General features: G+C 44.2%; 1 protein-coding gene across 5 annotated transcripts in view; it reads left to right on the top strand.

Moving 5' to 3' along the window:
• The first annotated feature begins 5,658 nt into the window (after nt 1-5,658).
• kif2a (kinesin family member 2a) overlaps nt 5,659-27,211 on the top strand; it is a 40,582-nt gene continuing 19,029 nt past the window's right edge. Inside the window, exons 1-2 of one of the 5 annotated variants that reach the window (XM_061263374.1) lie at nt 5,659-5,677; nt 26,491-26,585. In XM_061263374.1, coding sequence (XP_061119358.1) covers nt 26,508-26,585 — 78 coding nt within the window. In that variant the 5' untranslated portion in view covers nt 5,659-5,677; nt 26,491-26,507. Of the gene's footprint in view, nt 5,678-15,744; nt 15,934-16,143; nt 16,163-18,743; nt 18,766-26,490; nt 26,586-27,211 lie in introns of those variants that run through there. The other 4 variants (XM_061263376.1, XM_061263378.1, XM_061263377.1 and 1 more) reach the window with 4 other exon arrangements.

Below are 27,211 nucleotides of genomic sequence, written 5' to 3'. Positions count from 1 at the left end.
TAATGTAATGTAAGGCATTAAGTGTAGGGAACAATGGAAGTAGAGTAGCACTCAAATATATTAAATACTACAGGGCTGTTTCTCTGAAGCCCTCTCTCATTTAGGCCCCACATTGGATCATATCTTATCGCACGGGTTCAACTATGAACAGGAAGCTCTATATGTGCGGAAACAGCCAACAGCAGCAGGAAGCCAAAATCAGTTAATCTGTCTGTGAGAGAAAAGGCGATTGGCTAAGGCTGCCAAAAGCAAAGTGACTGTGTTCTGAAGTTCCACCCGCATTGCAGGCCCATATAGGTAAAGGGCCCGGGCTCCTATCTAATGTTCACAGCTCACATCATCTTTTCAAAATTGATTTCTAGCCCCACTCCAATGCTGTTTCTCCACCTTCGTAGTAGTGCTATCTATCTGATGCTCTTGACAGGACTCAGAGAGAGATTATAGTGAAATTTCGGGGCTTTGAAATTCTCCTCTGTTTCTTACTCACCAGACACCCTGTACCTCCCCATCGAAGGCTCATTTCACCAGGAAACTGGATCAGTTGAATCCATCTTTTAAACATTTCGTTTTTTGCCATCGTTTTTAATGTTAATATATATGGAATAGAGAATAGTTTTTTCAGAAAATGTCACCACTTTCTCTTCCAGTGCTCTCAAGAGTACTCAAGTGTGTTGATTTTGATGTGGTCCTACAGAGAACAGAAGCTAGAGGCCGCAGACACACAGAGAGCACATCCAAAATGGAGGCTTTAGCGAGCCGTGTTTACCTAGCATGCATGTCAAACAGCCCAATCTCATGCCGGCGCGGGCGTGGCCATCCCAGGCTCCTCTCTGCCAGGCTGGTCCGCGCGGGGCGGGGGATCAGACGCAGTCTGGGAGCAGCCTCCTCTCCCGCTGCGCTCCGAGAGCCAGTGAGAAAACACACCAAGCAAACACGCTCCCTTCAGAAACAGGAGGATGATGAAAAATGTGCTGCTTTTCTCTTTTTTTGTCTTCTATCCCTCCCTCTAGCCCTCCAACTCACCCCCTCACCCCTCTGTACCCCACACACCCCACCCCACCCCTCTGTACCCCACCCCACCCCTCTGGACCCCACACACTCACCCCACCCCACCCCTCTGCACCCCACACACCCCACCCCCTCACCCCTCTGCACCCCACACACCCCACCCCACCCCTCTGCACCCCACACACCCCACCCCACCCCCTCACCCCTCTGCACCCCACACACCCCACCCCCTCACCCCTCTACACCCCACACACCCCACCCCACCCCACCCCTCTGCACCCCACACACTCACCCCACCCCACCCCTCTGTACCCCACACACTCACCCCACCCCACCCCTCTGCACCCCACACACCCCACCCCACCCCTCTGCACCCCACATACCCCACCCCACCCCTACTCACCCCACCCCACCCCTCTGTACCCCACACACCCCACCCCACCCCTACTCACCCCACCCCACCCCACCCCTCTGTACCCCACACACTCCACCCCACCCCTACTCACCCCACCCCACCCCTCTGTACCCCACACACCCCACCCCACCCCTACTCACCCCACCCCACCCCTCTGTACCCCACACACCCCACTCCACCCCCTCACCCCTCTGCACCCCACACACCCCACCCCACCCCTACTCACCCCACACACCCCACCCCACCCCTCTGTACCCCACACACTCACCCCACCCCTCTGCACCCCACACACCCCACCCCTCTGCACCCCACACACACACCCCACCCCTCTGCACCCCACACACTCACCCCACCCCTCTGTACCCCACACACTCACCCCACCCCTCTTTACCCACACGCCAAGCTCTTTCCCCCCCTCTCCTGCCACACTCACTCTCACTGATGGGATGGCAAATTGAAGCAGGCAACTGAGATTGGGCCGGATTTTTCCATCTTAGAGGGATGAAATGCTTCAATTAGAGCTCATCTGCATGCCCGTGTCGGGCGAGGGCTGGATGAGCAGATTGATGTGGTTAGGATGTCATTATTTACATAAGGGATCCTGTCAGGCTGCTCTGTGGAAGCCGCGTGACGGCCAGCCCGTTCCCCCAGAGCTCTGCACTGGAGCGGAGCGCCACAACGAGCTGGGACTGTGTACAACAGCTCCCTAATGAGCCCAGTGCATCAGACACATACATACAGACACACACACTCACACAGACACACACACACATACAGACACACACACTCACACACACTCACACACATACACACACACGCACACTCACACTCACACACACACACACACACTCACACACACATACATACAGACACACACACTCACACAGACACACACACACATACAGACACACACACTCACACATACTCACACACTCACACACACTCACACACTCACACACATACATACAGACACACACACACACACACACACATACACACATACATACAGACACACACACACTCACACTCACACACACACACACACACACACACTCACACACACACACACACACACTCACACACACTCACACAGGCACACACACACACTCACACACATACACACACACACTCACATACTCACACATACACACACACTCACATACTCACACACACTCACACAGGCAAACACACACACACACACACACTTACACTCACACTTACACAGGCACACACACACATACACTCACTCACACACACTCACTTAAACACATACACACACATACACACACACACACAGGCACACATACACACACACTTACACTCACACTCTCACAGGCACACACACAAACACACACACACACACACACACACAGTCCAGATATGATCTGCCTGATGATAATTATCAGGTGGACATTTGCTGCAAACATAAATATGATGATTTACCTCATAGACATTTCTGTATTTATTTTGCACTGGGAGCAGCAGCGGACCACTTTTTCTTCATTTGGAGCAGGTTTCAATGAATTGAAAATGAGTGAAGCTTTTTTTCTCTCTAGATTCATCCAGTCGGCTGAGGTGGCAGAATAGCCCTCACTGTCTCCCTCTCTCTTTCTCTCTCTCTTTCTTTCACCTTCTCCTGGCACCCATTGCAGTTGCCATGGGATACCAGGGCAGACTGTGGAGGAGACAGAAATGATACCATTTCCCAGAATGCACTGAGTGTCAAGATCACACAGAAGCCCATCTAATTCCAGTTATTGCTCGATAAACCACAGATACATACTGGCAGTGTACTGATCCGTGGATAGTGTTATCACCATTAACTTGCTGTATGGCAATGTCATATCTGGAATTTGCATTTAAGTGTAAACATGTGATGTCACTTCCTCAACAGGAAACAGCAAAAGGGTGAATGGGTATAGCTGTGCTTGAAATCAAAAATATTTAGATCACTTTCAGTTTTGTCTCATATGTCAATTTCATACCTTTAAAGAACATTCATTTTTTAAAGGATTTTGAGGGAGCAGCACAATACCGTCTTATTTATGAACATATGTTCATCCTCAATTAAATAATAGAGCAGCATATGAAATAGTTTTGTTTTGTAGACTGTGTTTAAAAAACCCACATATTTAAGGACATGGAAGCCAAGCCAAGTTCTCCAATTAATCTGCAAACATCTTGCAGCTCCAGTGCCCAGCACTGAGACCGGGTCAGCCTGTATGCCTGCCTGCCAAACATCATTACCCACAAATCTGTTCCACTCAACCTGGCCACTTTGTCCACACGAAAGCAGGAGAATGCAGACCTGCCCTAGATTTCTTTCGGATCCCTGAAAATGTTAATTGGAATTGGGATGTTTGCCATCACGCTTGGAAGAATTGGCAGTTGGTCATTTGAAAACCCACGGATCTGCTGACCCCGGCCCCAGAGTTCAGATGGAATGCCTTTGTTCTGGCCATATTGAAATGCTCTCGATGAAAATTAATCAATCTGTACTGCGGCTGGCATGCATTAATTTCAGCATGGTGTGTGTGCGTTTGTGTGCATGTTTGCGTGTGTGGTGTGTGTATGTGTGTGGACGTGCGTGCTTGTTTGCATGTGTTGGTCTGTGTGTGTGTGTGTGTGTGTGTGTGTGTGCATGTTTGTGTGTGGGTGTGCATGTGTGCTTGTATGTGTGCATGTGTCTGTGTGTACCTGTGTGTGTGTGTGTGTGTACCTATGTGTGTGTATATGTATATGTGTGTGTGTGTGTGTACCTATGTGTGTGTATCTATATGTGTGTGTGTGTGTGTGTACCTATGTGTGTGTGTATCTGTATGTGTGTGTGTGTGTGTGTACCTATGTGTGTGTATCTGTATGTGTGTGTGTGTGTGTGTGTACCTATGTGTGTGTATCTGTATGTGTGTGTGTGTGTACCTGTGTGTGTGTGTATCTGTATGTGTGTGTGTGTACCTATGTGTGTGTATCTGTATGTGTGTGTGTGTGTGTGTGTGTACCTATGTGTGTGTATCTGTATGTGTGTGTGTGTGTACCTATGTGTGTGTGTATCTGTATGTGTGTGTGTGTGTGTGTGTGTGTGTGTGTGTGTGTCGTCCTGCAGAGACGTCGCCCGTCACTTTGACACGTTCCTGTGCTGCGTGCTCAGTGGCCATGGACGTGACTTTGGCCTGAATTGTCAGCTAGTCTTTTGAATTATGCTGCCATTTCTTTTCACCCTACAGGACTGAAGACCCCTTTGTTGGTTCATCTCCTTGCTCTGATGAAAGCAGCAATTATAGAGCCTGCTATTTAAAGAAATGAATGATAGTTTAATTGCGTTTTCTCTTAAGGAAAAGAAGATGAAAGGCCGCAGTCCGGTGGGGCATGATGCGCACCGTTCAAATTTGGCAGCTACGCCCGAAGACTGGTGCATTCTGGGTTTTTGAATTCCTGCCTTTTGTTGTTGTTGTCAGTCTCACGGCGTTGTTTCCTCTCAGGTTATTGTTCGCCATGGCAACCGGTTATATCAGTTGAGCGGTCTGATGGAGAGAAACAGCAAAGACCCGGTTCCCAACAGCATGCGGAGGAAGCATGCCGTGTTGCAGAAACTCAAACCCATGATAAAGGAGAGCCGGTGTACGGACATGCCGTGACATCTTGGGTCAGGGGAGTCCCTGGGTGAGCTCCTCGGTGGTTTTTATTGACACATAAATAAGCCAGACTACTTCTGTGAGAGTGCAGTTTGGAAATATATAGCGCTATCTATCAAACAAAGCTATATTTTCTCTTTCTATGGGCTTTTCTTGGGCTTCAGGTGTGCATACTAGCATTTGCCAGTTTTAGTTCGCTATATCTTATGGTTATGCCACCATTTTATACAAGAGGGCACTACTCTTAGGCGAGAACACTTTACCATGTCTTGTGAACACAGATAGCTCAATGACAATGCCGTTTAATATATTGTTGGGCAAACACACATGGTATCAAATATATCAATTGCATGAAATCAAATGTATTATTAAATTGGCAAAGATGATTTATGAAACGGGTAAATAATTCACGATTGAAAATGAGTAATCCGTCTTTCCCCTGGCGCGCGTGTGACGGTGTGTGCGCTGTCCCTCCGCGGCCCGTGATGAAACGGGGAGCGTTTCTTGTCGGAACCTGGCAGACCCCCAACCCCCGTCCTTCCCCTGGAAACAAAGACAAACAGACGAGCGAGAAGCCCTCCATCACGCCCTGACAGGGGCTGGGTTGCTGAGGAAACGGATGGTAAGAGCGAGGCGGCAGACAGCCAGGGAAAGAACTGGTGCTCTGAAGTGACGTGAAGACGGGGCGGCTTCATCCGTCTCCGTGATTCATCGTTACCGAGAGGAGTGACAGTTCAGAGCCGCGCTTGGCGTGCCAGGTAGATGGGCGGTTTTCATAAGAAACGTGCGGGGATGTAAATTCATGAATCCGATGCCCCTCTAGCCAACTCAATGTACATTACAAATCAATCATAAAAAAGAGGCGGTGGACACTACTATGCCTATTCCTTTGTAATAGTTACCCTTTTTATTTGACAGCAGTGTCACTTTCTCTTTTACCCCAGCTATAGGCTACTGTAGGCTACCGTTGTTCTCCATGTGCAATTTTTCGTATGCCTCTTTCTCTCGCATTAAGCACTCGCCTCATTGTACATTAAAGTAGGCCTACGAAATTGAAAGTACGTGGACTATATTTTTCTACACGTCAAAGTATGTCATGTGCTCCAGATATATAATTCCCTTTTAATATGCTTTCACATACTGACATAGCGTTTGTTTTGACTGTCACCTGTCATGTGTTGTTTGAGCCCAGACAGGTTGAGCTTCGCGGAGGAAAGCCTGGATTTATGATGACACAGACAGTTTATAAAGTGTTTTAATGCCCCTGCTAACCTCTCCCATTCTTCCGTTTATTTCAGCTCCGATAACTTGTAACTCATCTTAAATTGGAGTATCTCGTTTGTCATCTCGGTGGTTGAACACAGTTCAAGCCTTCCTCTAAAGGCCCGGACACACCAAACCGACGGTCGGCCGTCGGACGTCGGTGGCGCCCTGTTGGCCGAGTCTTTCCGTTGTGTCCCGCACGCCGACACTCCGTCGGCGTGTTTTGGAGGGCTCCGACGCAGATTCAACATGTTGAATCGGCGTCGGAGCCGTCGGACATCGGTGAGAGCTCTCTCATCGACGGCTCCGGGGGCTCCGACGCCGACCGTCGGTTTGGTGTGTCCGGGCCTTAAATTCAAAAGGCTCGTTTACTTCTCTCAGGTGATGGGCAGGCTGAGAATCAGCCCTTTCTTGGCTCCCGGGGTGTGAAATGCAACACGCACAAGGTCCTCCTCATATAAGACATGCGAAAGGAAACCAGTTGCTGTAGCCCTGATGGTATTTTGGTCACACTTTTTCATGTTTCCTGTTTTTAAAGTCGCTCCATATTCATTAGTTTATGTCATGTTCATTAGTCACAGTGCATAAGCCTCTTACCTCAGCCCAGCGAGCGGTATCTTTAACCTGACATTTACAATGGTGCGCTTATAGGAGGGGTAGCGAGTAATGGCATCTCTCTGTGACACCCGGGTGTGGATGCTAAGTGTATGTTAAACAGGAGCCTGCATCCTTACCCTGCTCTGCCTTCAGTAGACTCCACTGCTGTCTTTAAGGAAACTGCTCAACTGCAAACAAGGTCTGCGGGCCTGATAGATCAGGTGGCAGCCCCTGCAATACACAATTAATATATAGCTTAATATGTACTGTACTGTATGCATATATAACCCTTTAATTGGCCTATCTGTAAAAACCCATTAAAAAAATGTACGATAGCCTAGTTGAGCAGACTGATAGAAGTGAATCTTGCAACTTAAAATGTAAGGCAGCTCATAGCGTAGTGGTTAAGGTAAATGACTGGGACACGCAAGGTTGGTGGTTCTAATCCCGGTGTAGCCACACTAAGATCCACACAGCCGTTGGGCCCTGCATTGCCCCAGGGGAGGATTGTCTCCTGCTTAGTCTAATCAACTGTATGTCACTCTGGTGTCTGCCAAATGCCAATAATGTAATGTAATAATAATGTAAGCAGTCGTGTTGAAGTAGATGCTCTACATGCTTCAGTTTGGCTTCATCAAAACAGCAAACATACTACACTGCAAAAAAATTCAGTCTTTACAAGTGGTTTGGTTTTGTAATGAGACCTAAAATCTTTTACTTTGCGGTTGACAAGCAAAATGTTCTTACTCCATTGGCAAATCTTGAAATTGTCTCACCTCACTGGCAGTATTTTTGTATGACCAGAAGAGAAATAGAAATAATATTTGAAATCTAAATATAAGACAAAAATGCTTGTTGAGGTTAACTCTTTTCTTTTGTTTTCTGCAGCGGAGCAGACCACAGCCGTGTTCAGTGGGGGGGGGGGGGCTAATTTGCAGGTGAGGTGTATAACGACAGCCGCAGTCCTGGGCACTGCACCCCCCGGGAGCATTGAAGCCCCTCTTTTACTGTAAAGAAGCTCCCATCATGCCTTGCAGTGCCACCCTTCTTGATCACATCACACTGTGTCAATTTGTTTTCCCTTTTCTTGGTGCTGTAGGCCCATCTACCACCGTCTGTGATTTAAAACTGGTGTTATTTCTGTTAGGGCTGTAAGACGTTATGGTTGGAGTATTAGAATCCGCTCTTTTAGACCTTGAGAAAGGTGTGTTCCCTCTTCCCCAATCATTATTTTAATGAAAAGCCCTGAAAAGCCCTGAAAATCAGCAGACCAGGACTGGAATGTGAAACCACTGTGTGTTACTGCGATGTGCAGGGACTGTTATGTATTTTCCCTGGTTTGTACCTTTCACTATTTCTCTCTGTCTGTGCAAATGAAGGTGTGCTATGCACCCTGGGATGCCAGTACAAATGGCTGGTGCATCTCTGAGTCCTCCAAAGACTGTTCTAACTCAGAGCACATTTTAGGGAATTAAACTTTTCCCACTTGTGTCTGTGTCAGCATATTTTAATCAAAATCGAACCTGTTAAGAGTTTTTAAAAAACTAGCTTTAAAAGGAATATTTTTAAAATGACTTTAAAATTGTGTCACTGTCCAAATACTTACGGACCTCACTGTACATGCTTTTAAAACAGGAACATACATGTTGGGCTAGGTCACCAAAAAGGCTTTAACTGAATGTCTGGCAACTTTAAGGTTGGGTCAGAGGAGCGCCTGGAGGCAAAGTGTTTAATGGTGACTTTGGACTGAGTGAGGGGTAATAACATAATGTTAAAAAACATGCACATCTAGAAGCTACAGTCAGTATTACTATAGTGTATACTGCTCAGCAGGAACATGGATGCTCTGTACAGCCCTGGCCTGCAGTCTCTTCCCCATCGACGGTCTGTGCCTGATGATTGTAACAGAATGGAAAGTGTGAGGTGGAAAAGCGCTTGTGGTGAGTTGTTGAAGAGGTGTTAAAAATGTGCTGTGGCCGTAGACATGCTGTTAAGAAAAATATGTTAATTTATGAACTATGACCAGCGAGTAGCCAAGTCTGCGTGCTGGTGGGCGATAGTGCGAACTCACGCAGGCATCTCACCACGTCCTCATGAATCACAGGAAAGTGAACCGTCGTTCAGTTTAAATTCAGCTCCCACGCTCACGCCCAAACTAATTCTGAGAATGACAGAGGCTGTTATGTAGGCCGTGTGAGATCTGAATCCTGTTACGATGGCGTACTGTTCATGAAGACACATAAAAAAGTGTGTTATGCACCCCTCATACTGTAAATCATAATTCAACCCATCCTACACTCGGTACGAAAAATGCCTAAAAAAGTACATTCTCATCACAAGGGTGACACCCTACTGGTACATACAGTTGGACCTGTAGCCAGCAATACACAATTCATTTGTACTTTTTTGCTTTTAAAAGTTACTTATTAGTACCGAAATAAAGCTACTTTCAAGGTACATTTGGGAAATTTGTTCCTTAAAGAACAAATATGTACCTCCACTGCACCTTGATTTCTGAGAGCTGTAGGTCACAGCTGTAGGTTCTGCTACTCAAACTCATAAGCAGTGTGTAGACAGCTGCTGAAAACACTCAAGAGTCTTGCCTTCAATAAGGAAGGCCAGAAGAGCGATTTCTGTACATTTTAAAGATCAGGAGGGTATTTAACAAAGCAGGAGTTTTGAGTTAGCTTGATAACTACACTGAGTAAAACCCAGAACAGCTCTTAAGCTTTTACTTTAGTCCGTGTTCCAGATTTGGGAGGGTTCCGGGTTTATCCAGCTAACTCAATAATCCTGCTTCATGAAACAGGACCCTGAACTATTTTATAGTGCACTTGGAAACTGTACTTCATCAAAATAAAGTGCATCCAGCACAGTCCCTTTCCACCGTCGCTGTGGGTATTATGTCCCAATTGATGGCTATCGATGTCTGTGAGCAGAGGCTCTGGGAGGTCATCCTGACAGGGTTATAAGTGCTGCATCAATATTTATTTTTACTTCGGCAGTATCCGCCATTCGGACCTAATTCAGAACCGCCCCGTTACACTTTATTTTCTCTATGTGCCATTCCTGTCTTCTCTCGCTCTCTCTCTCACTCCCTCTCTCTCTCTCTCTCTCTCTGTCTCACACACACACACACACACAGGTCATTCCCTACTTTCTCTCTTTCTCAGTTCTCCCCTTAGGCCGGGGGTGTCAAACTCCAGTCCGCAGTGTCTGCTGGTTTTTGGTATGTTTCAGCACCAGTGATGAATTAAGTCTTTAATTGGCTACATTACATTACATTACATGGCATTTAGCAGACGCTCTTATCCAGAGCGACGTACAATGAAGTGCAGATCAAACACAAGTACAAGTGTTAAGAGGACCTGAGAGGACAGTAAAGTTCCGAGTCCTTGTGTAAACACAGATAATCAGAACCCTTAAAGAGTACAATCAACTTTCAAACTAGCATACTACAGTTGGCAGCTAGAATACCCGGGATACAACAATACAACAGCCAATAAAAAACAACAATATCTATACAAGTAACAATATCTATACAATCTATACATAAGTGCCATTACAGTCTAGGGCTAATCATGGTGGTGAGTTAGGGAGGGAAAGGTGTAGCCTGAAGAGAAGAGTCTTCAGTCTTCGCTTGAAGGAGGTCAGAGACTCTGCCGTTCTGACATCCACCGGGAGGTCATTCCACCACCGTGGGACCAGGACAGACAGCAGTCGTGAGCATGAAGTGCAGGTGTGGCGAGGGGGAGTCGCCAGACGGCACGAAGAGGCAGAACGGAGGGGTCTTGTTGGTGTATAGGTCTTGATAAGGGATTGAATATATACAGGGGCTGATCCCTTAACTGCCTGGTATGCGGGCACCAAAGTTTTAAATTTGATGCGAGCCATAACAGGCAGCCAGTGGAGGTTGCTGAGCAGGGGGGTGACATGTGAATGTCTGGGAACATTGAATACCAGACGGGCTGCAGCATCCTGGATCAGTTGTAGGGGTCTGATGGCAGATGCAATGGAAGGCCAGCCAGCAGAGAATTACAATAGTCCAGGCGGGACAGGACCATTGCTTGAACAAGGAGCTGAGTGGAGTAGGTGGTGAGAAAGGGTCGGATTCTCCAGATGTTGTACAGGAAGAACCTACATGCCCGGGTCACCGTAGCGATGTTCTCGGAGAAGGATAGCCTGTTGTCCATCACCACTCCAAGGTTTCTTGCACTAGGGGATGAGGTCACTGTAGTATCCCCTAGTGAGATGGAAAAATCGGAGAAGGGAGAGGTTAGAGCAGGGATGAAGATTACCTCCGTTTTACCTGGGTTGAGCTTTAGATGGTGGTTGCCCATCCAGCTCTGGATGTCTCTCAGGCAGGCAGAGATATGGGTAGAGACCTGTGTGTCTGATGGGGGGAAGGAGAGAAAGAGTTGGGTGTCATCGGCATAACAATGATATGAGATGCCATGAGCAGAGATAACAGGGCCAAGGGATCTTGTGTAAATGGAGAAGAGGAGGGGTCCGAGGACTGAGCCCTGGGGGACTCCTGTAACAAGGGGGTGAGGGGTTGACACTCCTCCAGCCCAGGACACCTGGGAGGACCAGCCAGAGAGATAAGATTGAATCCACTCTAAGGCTGTGCCACAGATCCCTGTAGATGCCAGGGAGGCTGAGAGGATGGAGTGGTTGACCGTGTCGAACGCTGCAGAGAGGTCAAGGAGGATCAGGACAGAGGAGAGAGAGGCTGCTCGTGCAGCCTGAAGGGACTCATTGACGGAGAGGAGTGCGGTCTCCGCCGAGTGGTCAGGTCTGAAGCCGGACTGGTGGGGGTCCAGCAGGTTATTCTGTGAGAGGAAGGGAGAGAGTTGGATAGAAAAGGAAGGAGAGATACCAGATGGTAGTTTTGAATGCAGGAGGGGTCTAGAGTGGGTTTCTTTAGGAGTGGGGTGATGTAGGTCCTCTTGAATGATGAGGGAAAGCAGCCAGAGGACAGAGAGGAGTTAACAAGGGAGGTGACAAACGGAAGGATGTCAGGCGTGATTGCCTGAAGGAGGTTTGAGGGGAAGGGGTCCAGGGCACAAGTAGTAGGGCGGTGGGAGATCAGAAGGTGAGACACATCAGCATCTGTAAGGGGACAGAAAGAGGAGAAACAGGGGGCAGACACAGAAAGGGAGGCAAGCATAGAAGTGGTGGTGGTCACGAAGGTGCTGTAGATATCTGCAACCTTTTCGTCAAAAAATACCGCAAAGTCATCAGCAGTGTGCGAGGACTGAGATGGTGGGGGAGCTGTGCTGAGGAGAGAGGAGAAAATGGAGAACAGTTGACGGGGGTTAGAATTCTGGATTTTTGTTTGGAAGTAATTTCTTTCGGCAGTGGTGATAGCGGAGGAGAATTCTGCTAAAGATTCCAAACAACTTGTTCGCAAGGCCTTAATTGGCTGCTGATTGATAGGAAACCACAAATACCTGCAGACACTGCGGCCCTCCAGGACTGGTGTTTGACACCCCTGTCTTAGGTCGAGCCAGTGCTTCCGAAAGTGGGGAGGTGCGCCCCAGGGTGGCACAGACAGACAACAGAGGGGTTGCAGTGAAGTTTGACGGAAAAAAGCACAGCACAGGATGAATGTGTGTGTGTGTGTGTGTGTGTGTAGGACTCCCTATTACCAAATGGGAGACTGACCAAAACAGTTTTGGAAGCACTGGACCAAGTTACCCTTCAAAGCCCCTCCCCCTAGGCCCCTGTAACCTAGAGAGCAATATGCCCTGTAACCAAGGAGATCAAACAAAGCCAAACAGTCTCACCTGATCCCCCACAGCAACACACTTGGCCAGAAATCTTAGAGCGCATTGACAGACATGTGCGCCCCATGCATCTGTACCTTTAAGGGAGTCTGAGGCCCTGCAATGGCATAGAAGTCCTCTGCTGCCACCAAGTGGTTGTGTGGAAGATGTGCAGTGGATCCTACCTAATCTGCTCAGGGTGTTTGTTTTTCTATGTGTGTTGGTCTTAGTGTATGTCTAATTTATCATGTAGTCAGCTTTACCTGTGTATTAGGTGCTTTGTCAGTATTGTGCAGACATTAATATGGACATCTTGTATTTATTGAAAATGTGGGTTGGAATATATTAACCAGCTGCTATAGCTATTACAGTTATTTAGCTGACTCTTTTATCCAAAGGGACTTACAGTTTATTAGACTAAGCAGGGACCAATCCCCCTGGAGCAATGTGGTGTTAAGGGTCTTGCTCAAGGGCCCAACAGTTGTACTGATATTATTGTGGCCACACTGGGGCTTGAACCACCTACCTTCCAGGTCCCAATCAAGCACCTTAGCTATAGGCTATAGGCTGCCCCATTGCTATTATCATAGACGCATACACCTGGTTGAATAAGAGGATCATCCTGCATGTAATAACAGGAGTGGGGCTTGAGCAGTCGACTGGGCTGGAGAATTGGTTTGGTCTGCCCACCCCATTGGCTTGAAGCAGGATCACTGAGTTAGTTTATTAACTGCACTGAGCAAGCCCAGAACCCTCCCAAATCTGGAACATGGGCTGAACCCTCCCAAACCTGGAACATGGGCTGAAGTAAAAAGAGCTGTTCCTGGTTTTACTCAGTGGATTTATCCCACAGCTAACTCAGTAATCCTGAATATTATCAGTGATACAGGCCCCATGTGTTCATAGCGTCTCATGGCATCTCAATGTCTCATCACTGTAGAGATGGAAAATCCAGGTTAAGAAAGTAAACGTCTTCCCCAGTATTTTCTTCCAATATCCTGGATTTGCAAACTAGCACAATTCTTCAGCTGACTGAGTTCAGGGGTGGAAGAAACACATGGCAGGACTCGTATTTTCCAAATTGTCCCTTGGTATGAGTGTGTGTGTGTGTGTGTGTGTGTGTGTGTGTGTGTGTGAATGGTGTGTGTTCCCTGTGATGGATTGGGGACCTGTCCAGGGTGTATTCCTGCCTCTTGCCCAATGCATGCTGGGATAGGCTCCAGCACCCCCCATGACCCTGACCAGGAATAAGCGGGTTAGATAATGGAAGGATGGATCCATTTATACATCTGGAAACAAACTGAAGCAAATCAGGTTAAGGTCTAGGCTAAGGGCACAATAGCAGTGTCTTACCTAGGAATAAAAAACAACAAGGCTGCATCTATCCCCACCTATGTAAGAACTGCTAGCTTTATAGTTGCCAATGCTGTTTCATTGCATTGATTTTGTTTGATCAGATTCATCGACAGGGCTCAAGTTCTTATCTCATCTTATCTTATCTCTTCTTGCACTTGGAGCTGTACTTCCATCTAGGGTGTTCAGCTCATTGCCCCTGGTTATGGTTATGCATTTGGTTGTACATTGCGCTGGATAAGAGCTTTTGCCAAATGATTATTTGTTATTCAGCTTTCATCCAAAGCAACTTACAGTTGGTAAGACTTAGCAGGAGACAATTCCCCCTGGAGCAATGCGGGGTTAAAGGCCTTGCTCAAGGGCCCAGCGGCTACACTGGGGCTTGAACCTCCAACCGTTACCCCAGGCCTGTACCTTCGCCACTAGGCCACAGGCTGCCTCTCAGGCTTCCCCCAGGCCCCTTATCCAAATGCTTGTAATGTAATGTAATCAACCTTCGGGCTACAAAGCCAGTTCCCTAAGCTGTGTACTACACTGCCACCTGCAGCTTCCTTCCTGCCGATCTCCCTGCCCACACCATCAGACCTCTGCAGCTCATCCAGAACACAGCCATGTCACTCCCCTTCTCATCTCCCTCCATGGGCTACCTCACTGCAGTTAAATTCAGAACTGTGCCTTGGTGTTTGCCTGTCAGGCAGCTAAAGAGACCACTGTGCTATGAGGCTCCACTTCAAAAGCTCATCAGCTGGTATACATTACATTATTACATTAATGGCATTTGGCAGACGCTCTTACCCAGAGAGACATACAGTTGATTTGACCAAGCAGGAGACAATCCTCCCCTGGAGAAATGCAGGGTTAAGGGCCTTGCTCAAGGGCCCAACGGCTGTGTGGATCTTATTGTGGCTACACCAGGATTAGAACCACCGACCTTGCGGGTCCCAGTCATTTACCTTAACCTCTACGCTACAGGCCACACTACACCAGCCAGACCTCTCCACCCTCTGGGTGCCTGCACTTCTGACACATGTATTGACTCGCTAGCCATTAGGACTGGTTCTATACACCCACTTAATGCAATCATGTGAGATTACAGAGATTATAACTGCATTACTGCAGTGGCCTATATACAAGAAACAGGGGATGGGAGAGCTTCCTGTTAGACTTATAATGGTTCTGAACCTGTTTCTGACTGGTTCATCGTCATCAAGCCTGCGCCAGTTGCTGATATACTTTTATTCCATAATGTCTAGTCATTCAGAATTTGTGTAATTCAGAGGAAGCAGCTTAGATTCAATACTTTTGATTATAACAAATAAATTGGTTTCATTATTGGATTCAAATGAGATGTCATGAAAACTGCTCCTCATTAAAAAATGCAAGACATTCTGTTCTCTCCAGGTGTATTTCTATTCAATGTGCCCCTTCTACCTGCTCTCTGGAAAAACAGTTGACCTCTGCTGTTATACTTAGATGGCCTTTGACATTTTATGCATGTTAATGATATATGTCATTCTCTATTATGGTAAATCTGTCAAAATACACGTGCTAAGTGTTTTTGGTTGACAATAATGGCTACAAGCGACAACCCTTTGATTTAGGGTCAGCATTTGGCAGTAGCCTCAGTGGAAGTATTGGGACAGGCACGAGCGCATTTCGGGTCAGAATTTGGCATTAGCCTCTGTGCATCCATTGGGACAGGCATGCCGCTCCGCGCATGCGCTTTCCTCTGATATTCTCCTGGGCTGGCTACTCCTCCCGGTTTCTCCTGCGCCAAACAAATTGGTCCTTTCAAATAAAAACCATATATATTGTTTTATTATTCACCGATGAAGTATGGCATTTAATTTTGGAAAGATCCTCATCGGTATTTATGTGGAAATTAAACGAAGCGATGGTAAGCGCCTTCTTATCTGTAGCTAACCATTTTTCCTCCAGAATTGAGATGCATTTTCCAGTAGCAAGATAGGAGTTGCCGGAGTAGCTAGCTATCTTTGTTGCTGAGTAGCGAACAGCAACTGCTGACGCTCTGGGTCATTGCTCGCTAGCTGTGGATCAGCGTTTCTTGTTTTATCGTTGACTGTAATGTGATATTTCACAATTAACAGCTGCTGTTTGTTTGGAAGGTTAGCCGTGGCATCGGTGAAGCTGACTATGCTTATATCAGTTGTTTCGCTACCCGGCTATCAGCCTTATACTAAGATAACGATGACTAGCATTGCTAGCGTCATCTAGTACAAACTGGCGTCATTGGGCTAGCGTTAGCAGTCCTGGCACTGACAATTCTGCACCTTGCATGCAGCATATCACCGCATCAGCACCGATAGCAAACATTATTATGCACATTTTCGTGCATAAACATTACCATGCGTTCACAGAGCTCGTTAGCTATCTGTTACTCCATTCTGCAGGCGTTACCTGCAACAGTTATTGGAAGTAAGTTATGCTTCCTTTAGTTTCCTGGCGGAATATAGCCTGGGTATTGCTAACGGTAGCCAGCTAAAAGCCGGTTGTTTAGCAAAATCAGCTAACTTAGCTAGCTGCCGTTAGCCGCTGCAGTCCAGATCCATTCATTTATTTTTTAGATATATCTATTAAATCCGCTATTACATAATGTTTTCTGATATGTAGGTAATTTCAAAAACATATACCCAAATTAACATATATTTCTAGTTAAGTATCTAGCAGGCTGCCTGTAGAACGCGTTTGTGCAATCAATTTTTAGACGTAACTTACAGACGATATCACCCAGGTCAGTTTCTAGCTGGTGGTTGACTGACCGCTGATGTTAACCAGTGGTGAGAATGAAAGACATTGTGTACTGGATGTGAAAACTGCTCCAATATTATTTTTAGATCTGTCGGTGGTATAATGCAATGTTAGTTAAGTTAACGTTACCGCTAACTTATATCATGGGAACATTGATCTATTTTGAGGTGTATATTTGTAGCTAAGCTAATTTAATAATTTGCATGGCTTAAATGTAACGTCACCTTACGTTTGTGGAAATGGATTTAATGGAATAAAATAATTGGTGAAACACTGGCTCTATAAGGCCATGCCCACCACACCAGGATAGCAGCCATTGTAACCAATTAAAGATTCACATCCCATTTTACATTGGGAAGTATTATCTTTGTCTGTTTTAAATGGAGAAAAACGAACGTAGCGTTGTGTACGGCTGTCTATCACGTTATTGCGAGTGAATAATGTCTTTTCAATATTTCTACAGCCCCCGTTATGTTCAATGCGTCATTGAGGAATCTGGTGCTTTTAAGAATTCGCCTAGAGGTTCTGATTTGGAAACCAGTCCCTGAAACTGGCATAACGTTATTTACAATAGTCTTTAATATTGTATATGGCCTTCTCGTTCACAACTAGATTTCAACTAAGGAAGAATTGTCATTGCCTTTCTATTAAAAAAAGTGAAACGTGCTGATTTTCGTTTTATCATTTGCTCGAAGCAGCTTTGTAACTGCTTCGGGCAAACTGACTTCAGAGTGTTCTACAGAGTACTTTCAGCCTAATTGATGAGCACAAGTAACCGGCAAGCAGCAAGGCTTAAAGCATTCTTAAGCATTGTCATATTTAGTACGACCAATCAGCTCATTGGGCGCAATTGGGGGTTAGGTGGCTTGGGTTATAGGGGATTGAACCGGCAATTTAACGACCGCTCTTACTTCGTAAACTAATGTCGCCCCAACTGCTTGTTTGGAGATTAATAATCTTTACTTTATTTTGTATGTTTCCTATCATCATATTTTTTAATTTTTCCATGCTAACAAATAATTTTGACAATTATGTCTAGTGGTTTGAAATGACACATAGCCTTAAAATATTTTTGTAATAATATAATTAGTAATGGAACTAATAAACTCCAAAACGCTTGTCAGATTGCATGTGATGTGCAATATACACTCAGTGAGCAATTTATTAGGTTGACCTGTTCACCAGATTGTTAATGCAAATAATATAATATATATAATATATGTATAATATACATCAGCCAATCATGTGGCAGCAACTTAATGCATAAAGGCTTACAGAGGTAGTCAAGAGGTTCAGCTGGTTTTGGTGGTTTTGGAGTATCTCAAAAACCGCTGATCTCCTGGGATTTTCATGCACAACAGTCTCTAGACTAGAGTTTTTAGAGAATGGTCTCAAAAACAACAGCAGAAATGTGTTGTTAATGAGTGAGTTCAGAGGAGAAGGGCCAGACTGGTTGAAGCTGACAGGAAGGTGACAGTAACACAAATAACCATGCATTACAACAGTGGTATGCAGAAGAGCATTTCTGATCACACAATGTGTCAAACCTCGAGTGGATAGGCTCCAGCAGCAGAAGGCTTAATAAGTCTAATAGATACCTAATAAAGTGATCGCTGAGTATATAATAATTATCATTTTAAAAATGATATGACGTGCTGGTCTTGGCCTGTTGGCTGCTGCTGTTTTAAGAGAACATCTGGCTAATCGCATGTTTACTGCAACAGTGAGCTGGTTCACTGTAACAGCCAGATTGCATTTATTTTTTATTATTATAATGAAAAGCTCTCCCATCATGGAGGAGAAGAAAACTAACGTTGTGTATTATGTGACTGGGGTGTGGTCTTCACTGTTACCTCACACAGGACAGTTGGAGCAGCAATGGCCCGATCTGAAAACGGGAGAGGGGAATCCACGTATTTGAGAGCCAGAGACATCGTCACCAGTCACCCTCCCCACTCTTGTCAGTCAAGCTGTGCATTTTCAGGGAATTCTGCATGTGGTGTTGTGCTCTTGTTTTGTGCTTGATTGGATTTGAGGCATTTTACCCTCTGGAGGAATGGGCTCTGGTGAAAGGTCATAAAGATTATAGGAAGGCAATTGATTTCTCAAGTGATTTGTGTCATTTTCAGAGATGTTTCTGATGTAATTTCCAGAAAAATATAGACAAGGTGGCACAAGTGTGTGCAGCTTATTAACTGCTGGACCCGGGCGGTGATTTGTATGGGCGGCAGCGTGTTTGTGTGTGTGTGTGTGTGTGTGTGTGTGTGTGTGTGTGTGTGTGTGTGTGTGTGTGTGTGAGTGTGAGAGAGTGTGAGAGAGTGTGAGAGAGTGTGAGAGAGTGTGAGTGAGTGTGAGTGTGTGTTTCTGTGTGTGTGTGTGTGTGTGTGTGTGTGTGTCTGTGTCTGTGTGTGTGTGTGTGTGTGTGTCTGTGTGTCTGTGTCTGTGTGTGTCTGTGTCTGTGTGTGTGGTATTGGTGAGTCGCTTGCTGGGAATCGCAGAGTTATTCACCCTCAGTTGGACGAGTTGCTGATGACCGCGCTGATGATCCAAATCCAAGCCACGCGATGTGGAGCATATGAGGTGGAGATGTCATTACCATTAAAGCTAGCTTTCACATGTCCCACTTCTCTCACCCCAGCTTGCCAGCATTTCCCCATCAATCTTTCTGCCAGTGCTGAGATATGAATGGTTTTTCCCATTAGCCTACATCCTCAATGTCTGAGAGTAGGAGGGGGCAGAACAAGTCTCTGTTGAATAGAGCTTTTTTGTAAAAAACAAAATATAGAACTTTGATGTGATGATCAATACATGTAGCCTATTTTATTCTTTTTTTGACCAGGACCAGATAGTTTTGTCATTTATAAAAGTAGCCAGGATGTTAGAAGATGATGCTTCATGCACTGGGTGAACTCTGGTTTTGGAAGCTGGTGGGATTATCCTGCCCATTTGTTTGATGAATGACTAAGACCAGCCAGGGTGCAGCATTAGCCGATTTTGTGAAATGGGGATTATTATGCAGCACTGCCATTTACTCTCATTTTACTTTTAAAATGACGTGCATTTTCTAAGCAGCACTTTCACTGAAAGACTAAAAACATTTGCCATTCCATACCTTATAATTAGGCCAGTATTACAGTTATTTTCAGTAGCATGGAAGTAGTTTTGCATAGGAGCTTTATTTCCTTGCATTGATGTTGGAAAGTGACATTCCCCCTGTCTCATGCACGGCGGGAGCCACAAATGGGCATTTGGTATAAAACCACTCGCAACATGTCCAATTTTCAAGTAATTTAAGCTATTAGTTATTCATTGAAATAATGTCTCATGAAGTCAAGTTCATTGAGTTCAATCTGAATGTAGGCCATTTCTAATATCTGAAGACACTGTCCCAGTGCAAAGCTAGTTGTGTCTCTTCTGACTATTAGAACCGTACTGCAATGTTTGTATGTCATTTCAAATTCTGCACAGAGGCAAACCAACTATAAAGAGTCAAATTGGGAAACGCTTTATGAAGCGCTTGTGATCAAGAATCTGTATGAATAGTGGAACAAAATTACAGTCTGCAAATATGATGTTCCACAGAGAGAGGGATGTGTGGTTGGAGCAAAGCATTGTGGGTTAAATGTGAAAACCTGATATAAATAATGTACATGTATTGTAGATTACATTACATTACATTCTGTTTGACATTATTGGTGGCTAGGTCAAGCTCTTAACCTTCTGTGCAGAAAACATTTAAAATCAAAATAAAACTACGGCAAAGAGGCTACAGTGTTATATTAAAGTGGAAAATCTGGTTGTTCGGTTTCTAGAACATACATAGTATAGTTACATGGCATGCATAGAAGTAGCAGACCAGTGTTTCTGAGCTGAAATACCTCACATTGCTGCCAGTCAGTTTGCAGATTGTGAAATCTGTAACGCTGGAGTCGCATGCGGTGTTGGGTTCCATCACCAAAGAGGCGCTGGCAACAGCCAGTGAAAAATGCTCTTCCAAAACAATCTCCCTGCAGATGCCTCTTGTAAGAACCAGTGCAGTGCACCCAGAAGGATAAATAAATAATATACAAATAATATAGCAGCTGGACGATTTTGTCAAAAGTGACGGCGAGTCTGTCAGAGATGCGCTCTGTATTCGGAAGAAGCAAGTGTTAAAATACAAAAAATACATGATGTTAAAATCATGACTCTTAAAATCTGGAGGTAGTGACGTTAAGTCTTCTTGATCTGCCGTGGTGTAGGAATTTTAACTTGTGAGAATTTGGCCATTTTCAATCTATTCAACTGCTATACTATGACAATAACGCTAGCCTGGCTCAAAAACCAGTTCCCAGTTTTGTGTCTATAGTGTAGGGGTCTGTTTTTCATTTCCTTCCTCCCCAATGAACAGGTTGTTTCCTTTTTCCCCCAAAGAGACTATTTGCTTTGTTGGGTTGACACTTTCATCTGAGATGAGTTAGGCTCCCAAATGGCAAATTCCCTTTCCACTTGTATCAGTAGTCAACACTAAAATGTGGACAAAGCATACTAACTAAATCTGTGGTTTTCAGATTCAGTCTTGTGTATCATGTTTTCTAACCAACATCTTGGATTATAGTTGTTTAATACCTTTCTACTTGGTTCAATTACAACTGACAGGTGAAATCATTGGGGTCGTAACTATCGAAGGTGCGGTCACCTGGTTACTGACAGTAAACCATTTGTGAAAAATGGAGTGCTCAGCAATGGAGAAAACTGCAGTGAGCCAAACCTGCATTCCACTGGAATTTCAACTAAAGTAGTTTCGTACTTTTTGTACATTACTTGAAATCCCACAGCTGAGTGCTGCTGTCTGTCTGGTCATTTCAGAGGAAATGACATCGCTGTCATTTGAAGAATTTTCTCGTTTCATGGCCTTGTATAAAGCAGCAGTGGCTGGCCTCGACGGAAACTACGGACTATGGAAAATACTCAAATGCATTTAAAAGATCAATTTTGAGGTTGTGCTGTCGTGGATACTGTTGCCATGGTGAACATTTAGCCTTGCGGCGACAGTTTCCCCTCAGCTGCAGATTCCTGGAGTAAAATGTGACATCACCAACCGTTATTTAGGATCAGAATGCACTGTGGAATTTGTATCTTATTAAATGTGCTTTTGATTTGAGGGAAATTATGCAAATTGTCTCATTTTGCGCAACTGTCCTTGAAGTTACCCTGAACAGCCAGGTCTTTTTCAAGAATCGACATGCGTGACTTCAGTAATCATTTGATGTGTTAGCTCTTATTGCTCTCTTGGTCTTATGCAGTGGGTTACGCCATCTTGCATCACTCTGTGCTCTCTACATTTACATTACATTACATTACATTACATTACATTATGGCCATTTAGCAGACACTCTTACCCAGAGCGACATGGTTTAATCCGTGACAAATCAACCAGAGCTGTTGGGGGTGACCACTCCAATTAAAAATTGGCTCTATAAGAATGAGGGGGCTGGCACCCTCTTGGGAATGGAAATTGGGGCTTGTGTTGATTTTGGAACATCATACAGTATCTTTGGCATTTTGGCAGGGAAAAACATGATTATGTGTGCGCGGACACAATTTATGAATTCTGAAATAATACTGAACATCAGCACCACCTTATTTGGATATTTTGGTTGAGAACAGCCACAAGCAAAATGACGTCAAATAGATCATTCATTCAAAAATTAATTCAACTGGGTCTAGCCAGAAAATGACCAAAAAGTGTCAGCATATTCAACCAAGTAGTTGGTAAGGGGGAATGTTTCAGATCAAAATGAAAGATTGGGTTCTTAAGAATGTACAATAGGCCTACAATTGTTGTTACTGCTGGTATGTTTTGATCATTTCAAAGAGAACCTTAATCCACAATAAAACATACTTTGATGGCTTCCTGCATCAGCACCAATTGATGTATGACTTGGAATAGTTGTAAATATCTTGGTTAATAGTGAAACAAAATTAAGTGAAATGAATTATTTATTATTTAAATCAATTTTGGTTTGGCCCGAAATAAATTTTGGTTTGGCCCGAAAATGACCAAAAAGTGTTAGATATTCAACCTAGTAGATGGTAAATTAAATCAAAATTAAACTTTGTGTTCTTCAAAATGTATAATAGGCTCTTATGTACAAACGATTGAGTTGATGCTGTAATTGTTTGATCGGTTTAAACAGGGCATCAAATTACTGGAAAATATACATATACGTAAGTCACATTAGAAAACCATTAAATTGCATGGTTGAAATAATTACAAATGTTTCTGGTCAGACCCAACTTTGGCATTGTATCAATTTTTTTATATATTTGATCTATTTCACTTCATTTTCCTTTTGGCTGTTTTTAACCAAAATATCTACTAGCCTTAGAAGTTTGGAAGTCATACACCAAGTGGTGCTGATGTAGTAAGCCATCGAATATTGAAAAAAAAAGGCAAGCAGCGCAATTTTCTATTTTTGAATGACCATAACTGTTTTTCACTGCAAAAGGCTTAGTACATCTGGCCCAAAGTACATAAGCAGGTACAAGTGTGCTGAAAACCCTTGAGGGGGAAGTACAGTGCCAGAAGTGACCACACCAGTGAACCTGAACCCTGCGTAACCTGCTGAGCACCACAATAAAACAGTCCTGGCAAATATGAAGCTAGGAATAATAATTAAAAAGTAGAGGCAAGTGGGTACTGAGTAACTTTTAAAGAGCTCACAGGAGAGGATAAATGGTTCCTTAAATAATAGATATGTGTACCTTGCAGTAATTTTCTCTATGTGAACAGAGACTTGGGCTGTGAGAGTGCTTAACTCCTCAGAAAACACCTTCGCAAACATGAGCCTTATAGTCAACACACTGCCTACTGTTGGAACATCTGAAGAGGCACGCTGCTCTTAAAGCAGTTTGTCCTGTTTAAACCATCAAGTGCTGCAGGCCACAGCAGTCAACAGAAATACCAACGTTTTAAAGTGCCAAGGGCAGCTTGGGCAGTTAAACATCTGCATGAGGCCATTTTAAAAAATATTGTGCATTTTGAGATACTTGTTGGTTGACCATTTCAAACGCTGTTAGCATTATTAGCGTTCTCGTGTGTAGCAGCAGCTCACAGTTTAGTTCAGACTGGGCTAACTTAATATACTGCTGCACATCTCTTTAATCCAGTTTCGTCACACTGTGCTGTTTTTTACACATGCTTAGAGGTGACTAAGAGCACAGAGGAGACCATACTCGGGATTGAGGTCTGGGCACTGTACTCTCCATTTGACCCATAAGCTGCATTTAAAATATATAAATATATATAAAATAACTTGAAACTGACAAAAGTAATAATAAATAAAAATGTACTGAAAATTAACCAATAAAAATTCAAATTGCTTTTGAATTGTGGTTCAACAGAATCATTTTAAAAAACAAACTAATGAAACAGGCCTGGACAAAAATGATGGTACCCTTAACTTAGTATTTTGTTGCACAACCTTTTGAGGCAATCACTGCAATCAAACGATTTCTGTAACTGTCAAGGAGACTTCTGCACCTGTCAACAGGTATTTTGGCCCACTCGTCATGAGCAAACTGCTCCAGTTATCTCAGGTTTGAAGGGTGCCTTCTCCAGACGGCATGTTTCAGCTCCTTCCACAGATGTTCAATAGGATTTAGATCAGGGCTCATAGAAGGCCACTTCAGAATAGTCCAATGTTTTGCTCTTAGCCATTCTTGGGTGTTTTTAGCTGTGTATTTTGGGTCATTATCCTGTTGGAAGACCCATGACCTGCGACTGAGACCAAGCTTTCTGACACTAGGCAGCACATTTCTCTCCAGAAGGCCTTGGTAGTCTTGAGATTTCACCCTGCACAGATTCAAGACACCCTGTGCCAGATGCAGCAAAGCAGCCCCAGAACATAACCGAGCCTCCTCCGTGTTTCACAGTAGGGACAGTGTTCTTTTCTTGGTATGCTTCAGTTTGGGGTCTGTGAACATAGAGTTGATGTGCCTTGCCAAAAAGCTCCAGTTTTGTCTCATCTGTCCAAAGGACATTCTGCCAGAAGCTTTGTGGCTTGTCAATATGCGTTTTGGCAAATTCCAGTCTCACTTTTTTATGATTTGCTTTCAACAGTGGTGTCCTCCTTGGTCGTCTCCCATGAAGTCCACTTTGGCTCAAACAACAACAGATGGTGCGATCTGACACTGATGTACCTTGACCTTGGAGTTCACCTTTAATTTCTTTGGAGGTTGTTCTGGGCTCTTTGGTTACCATTCGTATTTTCCGTCTCTTCAATTTGTCATCAATTTTCCTCTTGCGGCCACGTCCAGGGAGGTTGGCTACAGTCCCGTGGACCTTAAACTTCTGAATAATATGTGCAACTGTAGTCACAGGAACATCAAGCTGATTGGAGATGGTCTCATAGCCTTTACCTTTAACATGCTTGTCTATAATTTTCTTTCTAATCTCCTCAGACAACTCTCTCCTTCGCTTTCTGTGGTCCATGTTCAGTGTAGTACACACCATGTCACCAAACAGCACAGTGACAACTTGTCACCCTTTAAATAGGCAGATTGACTGATTACAAGTTTGAAGACACCTGTGATGCTAATTAGAGGACACACCTTAGTTTAACATGTCCCTATGGTCAAATTATTTTCAATCTTTTCTAGGGGTACCATCATTTTTGTCCAGGCCTGTTTCATTTGTTTTTTTTGGGTTTTTTTAAATGCTTCTGTTGAACACAATTCAAAAGCAATGTCTGTTTTCATTGGTTAATTTTCAGTGCATTTTTATTTATTATTACTTTTGTCAGTTTCAAGTTATTTCAGTGACCATTGTGGGTTTTTCTTTCATTAACAGAGGGGTACCAACAATTTTGTCCACGTGTGTGTGTATATACATGTATATATACATATATATATGTATATATACATATGTATATATATATATATATATATATATATATATATATATACACACATTGAACACACATATGTACATTGAAATGTACAAATATTGCAGTGGGGTTTTCAGCTGAGTGAATTTGAGGTGTTTTTACTCACGTCCCCCTCCCATGCCATGCATGGTTGATCCAGCCTCAGGTTAGTGGGGAATTCTGCTTACATTGTTTGTGTCTGAGTTTCAGCATTAGTAGCATAACATGATAGACTGAATCCTCAGGAGGGGGCACGCCTGAGCTACAGCTCCCTGACTCCAAAATCACCCCCAGACCCCAATTTACGGGGTGAAGCACGTCCCATTCTGTGTGCGGATTTTGCTTTGTTGTGGTGCGTCAGATTGTTTCTGCCTGTAATAAGCAACCTCGCCACTTGTGAAACTCCATAGCCTCCATTCATAAAGCACTTAGGAGTAGTGCTGATCTAGGATCAGTTTGGCCTTTGATGTGGGCAGGCTAAACCTTATCTGAGGTCGATTGTGAGAGATATTACAGTATGATTATGTACAGGCGCAGGTATTCCACCTGCCAGTTTGGAACTTCTTATGCTTAAAGTAGGTTCACGTTGCAGCAAGTTCTAAAGCTGTTTATATAAGAAGAACCACAAACTCACAGGCAAGAGTCGGTCATGAGAGTTGAGTTTTGTATCCATACGGCTGGTATCCACTTCTACGGAAATGTCACTAACCATAAACACAAGGTGTCTGGCTTCATTTTGAATCAATTCTAAAAGGGCAGTGCTTCTTCTGTTGCAGGACGAATACACCAAGCAATGGTCACATCTCTGAACGAGGACAATGACAGCGTCACCGTGGAGTGGATTGAGAACGCTGACACCAAGGGGAAAGAGGTCAGCGCATTTTAAAAACCAATCCATTTCATTTCTTTATTTAGCCATTTTCTTTTTTTCTGAAAGTCCCATAGACAGGTGATATCACAACAATACTGAATATCCTGTATAATTCAGATCTGTACCTGTTGTGTATATTACAGGTTAAAATTGACACCTTTCATAGGAAACAAATGGTCTCATGTAAAAAAATAAATAATAATAATTAAAAAAATTGTACTCGGATTGAATAAAATGTCTGGGTACTGCATTCTATGACCTATCTAATAGATGCGTAAAGCATTTATAAGCACTGAAGATATGTAAATATAAAGCCACCCAGCGAATCATGAAAGCAAACCTACAACTTGCTAAGGACTTACCCCTCATTTTGGGATTATTGTCTTGTTCTAATTATTTAAGACATTATTCCTAATCGCCAGACCTGAATCCACATTTTCCTTACAAAGCAGTTTTGAGGATAAGTCAAGCACTTGTCTGTGCACTGTGAGAAGCAATATTGTTTCAGCTGTGTGATACTGCTATAGCTTCTGAATTCAGCTCTTATTGAGGCTTAATTAGTTATGAAGGCTTATGAGCTCTGGCTTATTAATAAGCACCCAGCGAAGAACACAGAATTCAGCAGG

The sequence above is a fragment of the Conger conger genome, chromosome 12 (genome assembly GCF_963514075.1).
Source record: "Conger conger chromosome 12, fConCon1.1, whole genome shotgun sequence".
In the NCBI taxonomy this organism is placed as follows: domain Eukaryota; kingdom Metazoa; phylum Chordata; class Actinopteri; order Anguilliformes; family Congridae; genus Conger; species Conger conger.
This window is presented reverse-complemented; position numbering and strand designations above follow the sequence as displayed.